This window comes from Pelobates fuscus, chromosome 4 (genome assembly GCF_036172605.1).
Source record: "Pelobates fuscus isolate aPelFus1 chromosome 4, aPelFus1.pri, whole genome shotgun sequence".
Lineage (NCBI taxonomy): Eukaryota > Metazoa > Chordata > Amphibia > Anura > Pelobatidae > Pelobates > Pelobates fuscus.
This window is the reverse complement of record NC_086320.1, coordinates 324,628,638-324,636,565: the sequence shown is the minus strand read 5'-3', so window position 1 is coordinate 324,636,565 and position 7,928 is coordinate 324,628,638. Positions and strand designations below refer to the sequence as shown.

Here is a 7,928-nt window from a genome sequence, read left to right as displayed (position 1 = left end):
TCTGTCTCTCTTTTAACCCCCCTCTGTCTCTCTTTTAACCCCCCTCTGTCTCTCTTTTAACCCCCCTCCCCTCCCCTCCCTCTCTCAACCCCCCCCCTCTCCCCTCCCTCTTTTAAACCCCCCTCCCTCTCTCTTTTAACAACCCCCTCTCTCTTTTAACCCCCCTCCGTCTCTCTTTTAACCCCCCCTCCCCTCCCTCTCTCAACCCCCCCCCCCCAACCCCCCCCCCCCTCTCTTTTACCCCCGCCCCCTCTCTCTTTTAACTCCCCCCTCCCTCTCTCTTTTTACCCCCTCCCCGTAGCGTGGCCGAGCTGCTCTGCGTCCGCGGTGACGGCCGGAGTGATAGGAAGGTGCACACACACTGAGTGTGCACCTTCCTGTCAGTCCGGCCGGGTACAGGAAACAGAAACTCCTGTTCCGCGCGGAACAGGAGTTTCTGTTTCCTGTACCCGGCCGGACTGACAGGAAGGTGCACACTCAGTGTGTGTGCACCTTCCTATCACTCCGGCCGGCACCGCGGACGCAGAGCAGCTCAGCCACGCTACGGGGAGGGAGGTGAGAAGCTGCAGCCGCCTGAGCGCTCTTAAGAGAGCGCTCAGGCGGCTGCAGCATTTAAAGGGGGCGGCCGGGCCCCCCTGATGGCGGCCCCCCTCCCGGCCGGGCCCTCGGACCATGTCCGAAGTGCCCGACCGGTCAGTCCGCCCCTGCTGATAATGAAGCCAGTGTGTAAGCATCATGGAGTAGGTTTTTGCCAACTTTCCCGAGCAGGGCAAACTTAGAGCAGCGTGCACGGAGGACTTGAGGTGGATGCTACAGTAATGTAACACCCAGCGAGCTCTGGACATGGCGATGCTGGGACGAAGGTAACTAATCAAATTTTACATTAAATGTATCGTTTATTTCGAAGATACATTTTATCATATATATATATACATTTATTTATTTTAAAATGTAGTGGGTAAGGTTAATGTGACTAGGGGTCTAGTTGTATTTGACTATAAGGATTTATGTAACAGTGCGTGTAACTGGGTAAATGTTACTCGGTGACAGGTTTGGAGTATGTGACAGGGTGCATGACAAGCGAATGTAATTAAATCAGGGCTGGTGACAGAGACAGGATAGGTTACATAGAAACATAGAATGTGACGGCAGATAAGAACCATTCGGCCCATCTAGTCTGCCCAATTTTCTAAATACTTTCATTAGTCCCTGGCCTTATCTTATAGCTAGGATAGCCTTATGCCTATCCCACGCATGCTTAAACTCCTTTACTGTGTTAACCTCTACCACTTCAGCTGGAAGGCTATTCCATGCATCCACTACCCTCTCAGTAAAGTAATACTTCCTGATATTATTTTTAAAACTTTGTCCCTCTAATTTAAGACTATGTCCTCTTGTTGTGGTAGTTTTCCTTCTTTTAAAAGGTTCACGTTAGAGACATGCATACTGTTAAACTACTTGGGTAGTAAATAGAGCACGTATGTGTGGCTGACAGAGTAAATCTGCCTTCAAACATAAAACACTTGGGTGCAGTGTGCACCTTATTATTATTATTATTTATAAAGCGCCAACAAACTTTGCAGCGCTGTGAGTGGAGTAACAGACAACTATTTGTAACCAGGCGAGTTGGACGCACAAAAACAGACGGGGTTCAGTGTCCTGCCCAAATGAACTTAAATTCTAGAGATCAACCTCCCTTAGCTCATCTAGACCTATGTATTTCGGTCGCAGTGGCACCCAGTTTGAATACAGTACCATAAAAAGTAGGTGCAGTTTTATCCTCGTACTAAAAGCATTTTTTTTTTTACTTTACTGCTATTAAACAGCAAAAGGTAAAAAGATAACAAAACAAAAAAAGTTTAATGGCTCTTTAATCACTATAATGACACAGTACTATCCATTAGACCAGGGGTCCTCAAACTCCGGCCCCCCAGATGTTGCTGAACTACAACTCCCATGATTCTCTGGCTATCTATGTAATTCAAAGAATCATGTGAGTGGTAGTTCAGCAACATCTGGAGGGCCCCTGCATTAGACAGACAGATAAATTCAGAATTACAGTAATAGGGTCTTTTTTTATTTTTATATATTCTATCAAATTAAAAAGGGGATAAAATCCTTTTTTTTTTTTTCATGAAAATTTTTTAGGATTTCAAATACAAGGGGCATTGAGGTGAGGTTTGTATTTTAATACAAGTCCCTGTTGAGTGCACACTAGCTGAGTGTGAGTCCAGATGACAGCTAAGCCTGCTGTGTACTGTGTATTTAGGTGATGGGAGGATGGGTTACAGCCCAGGACAGGGCCCTCCCCTCCATCTCTTAGCAGTGGAGAGAGAGGGAGGGAGCAGCCTGCACCATTACCGCCCAGCTCTCTCTGCCTGGGGGAGGGAAAGGGGAAGGAGGAGGAAATTGGGGGAGGAGATTCAGCCAGCTGCTGGGGGAAAAAAAAATAATAATAATAAAATAAAAATTACCCCCTCTACCTCCGCCTGAAAATTAGCCAAACAAGCTGGTAGTGATGGGGAAATAATAATAATATCTGTGGGGGAGAGAGTGCAGAAAGAATTAAAGGAGAAATCAGATTAAAAAGCAGGAAGGCGAGAGAAGAAGGGAGAGCGGAGGAGGAGGAGGATCGAGGCTCGGCCGCCATCGCTGTGAGAAGGAGTGAGGCCGTCTGGTAAGAGGAGGGTCCCGGGGAGGAGGCCTCGGAGGGGGCTGACAGGGGCTGGATGGAGCCGATGGATCCCGTGGCGGGATGGTTGGGGGGGTGGGTGTCCGCTGGTGCCGCCCCCTCTCTCTCTCCCCTCGGCTCTCAGTCAGGGCGGGGGGGCCCCGGCTGCTGGGGGGGAGAGACGGAGCTGCTACGCCACAACCCCCTTCTCCAGCCCAGCCACCGCCGCCATTCGTGCAAAGGGGAGAGAGAGCCAGGCCCCCCCAGCCAGCCATCCAGCCATCCCTCCTCCTCCTCCAGCTTCCTGCCTCCCTCAGCCACAGCGACCGGCCTTTTTATCCACCCCCAGTCCCATCCCCTTGCCTCTTCCCTTCCTCCTGATTATCCCTGCCACGAATAAGTACTATCATTAATTCACCATGAGCGGTATGTAACCACCCCCTTTACCCCCTAACTCCCCGCCTGGTCTATGCCTTCCCCCCCCCTTCATATACCCAGCTTTAATCTCCCCCCTCTATCATGTCCTCAGACCCCACTCTGGTGACAGCCTCCTGTGGGGTGTGACTACCCATAGGGTCGGGTTTAAGGAGCATGACATGTGTTTAGATACAACTGTTACCATAGGAGAGGGGGGGGGGGGAAGAGGGGAAGGTTTGTATTTTATAATTATTTTATATGCCAGGTTGGCATCATGCACAGGTACGGTTGCCCCTGGCTACTGACTTGCACTATGGTGGTGTGTTTGCTATTGGTTGGGGTCTATGATATTGAAACCTAGTTACAACCCCCACCCGTAGGCAAATATGACCACAAAAAATAGTTTTATGATGTGCCATGGTAGCCTATATTCTGCGACTTTATCCTGCGTAGTTGTAGTCTACTTTTATTCATATAAAGTTGTTTTTTTGTGTAAGACATATGTCAGTTGTCTTATTATTTTCCAGATCAGACAGAGGAGACTATGGCGAGCGAAGGAGGAAAAACAAATGAATCTGAAAGCAAAAAAAAGGGCAAAGCTTCAGGTTCGCAGGTAATGCACAATTTTTATTTTTGTAACTGGCTAATGTGTGGATGTAAGGTGCCCTTGATATTATTTAAGGGAATTTGTACCACACATGCACACACTTTAAAAAAAAAAAAAAAAAAAAAATATTTACAACGTTAATTAGTTAACTGTAAATAATCTGTTTCCTGTGTTGTATATCTTGACTTTGAAGATGGTTTGCAGGGGCAACATATACGTTTCTGAGAATGTAACCATTTCCTGTCAAAATAGTTAAATGTCTTAGAACTGTCAGAGGTGAACACACCCATTTTGTCTCTAAACCTTCCCACTTTTATGTGACTAGGACTCTCAGCCTTCTCCTCTGGCCTTGCTGGCTGCAACTTGCAGTAAAATAGGAACGACTGGAGAAAATCAAGGTGCTGGACAACAGCAAATCATTATAGATCCAAGTCAAGGCATAGTACAGCTTCAGAACCAACCACAGCAACTGGAACTAGTGACAACTCAGCTGGCTGGCAGTGCTTGGCAAATTGTTGCTACTGCTCCTCCTGTTTCGAAAGAAAACAACATTTCACAGCAAGCAATTTCCATTGCTGCTAGTACAGCAGCATCATCCAGTAACAACAATGAAAACACGTCCCCTTCTAAAAGCAAAGCTACGAATTCAGCTACTTCTCCAGGGCAATTTCAGGTTATCCAGGTACAAACACCAAGTGGTACTGTACAGTATCAGGTCATTCCTCAGATTCAGACCGTAGATGGCCAGCATATTCAGATTGGCCCTGGAAACGCCACTGCACTTCAAGATCTGCAAGGGCAAATACAGTTTATTCCTGCAAGTAACAATCAAGCTATCATCACAACTGGCAACAGAACATCTGGAAATATTATTGCACAAAACCTGGCAAATCAAACCGTTCCAGTTCAGATCCGACCAGGAGTCTCTATACCGTTGCAGCTGCAAACCATTCCGGGTGCTCCTCATCAAGTGGTGACAACCTTGCCCATAAACATTGGAGGAGTGACTCTAGCTCTGCCTGTGATAAACAATGTGTCTGCAGGAGGAGGTTCGGCACACATAGTTCAGCCTTCAGATGGTGGGGTTTCCAATGGAAATCAGCTGGTGTCCACACCCATCACAACTTCCTCTGTCAGTACCATGCCAGAGTCTCCCTCTTCCTCCTCCTCCTCGACTTGTACAACCACTGTGGCTACAACTCTGACTAACAGTGATACGCTTGTCAGTTCAGCTGAAACAGGCCAATATGCAAACACACCAGGAAGTAGTGAGCGTAACACAGAAGAGTCCCCAGCATCTGTTACAGATTCTGAAACTCAGAACAGTCAGCTTCAGGCAAATGGACTGCAGAGTGTTTCAGATCAGTCAAATTCTCTGCAGCAGGTGCAGATTGTTGGGCAGCCTGTCTTACAGCAAATACAAATCCAGCAGCCTCAGCAACAGATCATACAAGCCATACCCCACCAGTCTTTTCAGCTTCAATCAGGACAAACCATACAGACTCTTCAGCAGCAGCAACTGCAAAATGTCCAACTTCAAGCACTTAGCCCCACTCAAGTTCTCATTAGGGCCCCAACATTGACCCCATCTGGTCAGATCAGCTGGCAGACTGTGCAGGTCCAAAATATTCAAAGCCTTCAGAATTTACAGGTTCAAAATGCACCGCAGCAGTTAACTATAACACCAGTCTCTGCAAGCAGTGGTACCACTATAGCCCAGATTGCACCAGTTACAGTTGCTGGCACACCAATTACTCTAAATGCAGCTCACTTTACGTCTGTACCCAATCTGCAGACCGTAAGCGTTGCAAACCTGGGTGCAGCAGGAGTGCAAGTTCAGGGAGTTCCAGTAACTATCACCAGCGTTGGAGGTAAGTTTGGTGTGTGTCAAATTGCAGTGTTTTATAAAAATAAATAAAAAAAATCAAATTCTTAAGGTTGTGTAGTTTCAGCTGTCTGGGTGTTGTTGGAGTATAGTTCCAATCACTCACGGGCTGGCCAAAGCTGTTAAAATTCTGTCCCGAAATTCTGCCTTTTCACAGTCATAGTTGACCGTTTTGCTACCAGAAAATCATTGGAAACACCATCCACTGGCATGCAGAGTCCTGTGGCACTAAAATAATTAAACACACGAATGACGGATTTTTTTTTTTTTTTTTTAAAGAAAATTATTTGTCAACGAAGGTGCTCTACACTGTGCTTGATGCTGCACACCTCACCAGGTCTCTAAGCATTATTTCATAATATATTAACATTTGAATGTACCTTTTACTAAATAGGTAATAGCAATTAAGTTGTTTAGGGTGTCAAACTTTTTCGCTTACAATTTGTAACACAAACTGACTTGTATATGTATAGTACCAATCCTTTGTGTTACGAGTAGCAAGTCTAATTTTCAGAGGATATTGAACCTACAAATAACTATCTTGTACTAGGACTCTGGCATAGGCAACCTTCAGCACTCCTGATGTTTTGGACTACACATCCCATGATGCTTTGCCAGCATTATGGGTGTAAGAGCATTATGGGGGATGTAGTCCGCAACATATGGAGTGCTGAAGGTTGCCTATCCCACTAGGATAACGCTTAGCAAATGCATTGATTTGCAGATCTAGTAAAAATAAAGTATGTACGCAATCCAGTTTCTTCCAAACCGCTGCAAAGTTAATAATTGTGCACCTGCGTCTCACCAGACCTCCAGTCTTAACCCCTTAAGGACAGAGGACGGTTTAGGACCGTCATCGGCGTTTTTGCCGACCGGTGACGGTCCTGAACCGTCCTAACCGTCCAATGTACTTACCCGATCGCCGTCGTTCCCCCGGCGGCGATCGGCGGTGCTCCTGTTGTGGGGAGACTGCCTGCAGCCCAGACAGTCTCCCCATGGCGGTTTAGGACCCCTGTGGCCATGTGATCGCCCAACAGGGCGACCACTTGGTCACAATAGGTGTCCTAGTGTCTGCCTGCAGGGGGACTGTCTGTGCTGACAGGCAGTCTCCCTGCATGTGTAAAATCTGAAAAAAAATTAAAGTGAAAGTTAATAAAAAAAAAAAATATTATTATTATATATATGTATATGTATATGTATATGTGTGTGTGTGTATATATATATATATATATATATATATATATATATATATATATATATATATATATATATATATATATATATGATAGACATATATTATACCTATATAATATGTCTATATATCATATATATATATAATGTCATGCTAAGTGTATTTTTATATTAATATGTACATATATTAATATAAAAATACACTTAGAATTAAATTACACACGTGTGTATATATATATATATATATATATAATATATATATATATATATGATATATTATTATAAAATACGAATAATAAGTAATCTAAATTAAATTAAAAAAATTAAAAATAATAATAAAAATTAAAAAAAAATTATATCTATACGAAATTTTATTCTAACTGTATTTTGATATTAATATATATATATTTATATCAAAATACACTTAGAATGAAATTGTATATATCTATGTATATATAAATAAATAAAAAGAATGCGAACTATTCATATGTCCATATACAAAATTACATAAATAATTATATAAATATACACGTAGACTTCAAATATATAAATATGCATATATATTTAAATTCTACGTGCGTATTTATGTAATATTTTTACATAATTAAGTTATTTTATTGATTGCAATTTAAGGGACCTGCCTGCCGAAAGTCCAGAGAATTTAATTTGCTATCACTGTATTTTACCCTGTAACGTTCTACGACACCCTAAAACCTGTACATGGGGGGTACTGTTTTACTCGGGAGACTTCGCTGAACACAAATATTAGTGATTCAAAACAGTAAAACATATCACAGCGATGATATTGTCAGTGAAAGTGACTTTTTTTGCATTTTTCACACACAAACAGCACTTCTACTGATGATATAATTGTTGTGATACATTTTCCAGTTTTGAAACACTAATATTTGTGTTCAGCAAAGTCTCCTGAGTAGAACAGGACCCCCAATGTACAGGTTTTATAGCGTTTTTGAAAGTTACAGGGTCAAATATATGGGTCAAATATTTTTACATTGAAAACGGCCAGGTTGGTTACGTTGCCTTTGAGAGCGTATGGTAGCCCAGGAATGAGAATTACCCCCATGATGGCATACCATTTGCAAAAGAAGACAACCCAAGGTATTGCAAATGGGGTATGTCCAGTCTTTTTTAGTAAC

The 7,928-nt window shown here is 43.4% G+C and overlaps 1 protein-coding gene across 3 annotated transcripts in view; it reads left to right on the top strand.

The window, feature by feature from the left end:
- Window positions 1-2,459: 2,459 nt before the first annotated feature.
- The window catches only part of SP4 (Sp4 transcription factor), a 44,750-nt gene continuing 39,281 nt past the window's right edge, over window positions 2,460-7,928 (top strand). Inside the window, exons 1-3 of one of the 3 annotated variants that reach the window (XM_063452387.1) lie at window positions 2,460-2,677; window positions 3,616-3,701; window positions 4,021-5,566. In XM_063452387.1, the coding sequence (XP_063308457.1) occupies window positions 3,633-3,701; window positions 4,021-5,566 (1,615 nt within the window). In that variant the 5' untranslated portion in view covers window positions 2,460-2,677; window positions 3,616-3,632. Of the gene's footprint in view, window positions 2,678-2,821; window positions 3,098-3,615; window positions 3,702-4,020; window positions 5,567-7,928 lie in introns of those variants that run through there. The other 2 variants (XM_063452388.1, XM_063452386.1) reach the window with 2 other exon arrangements.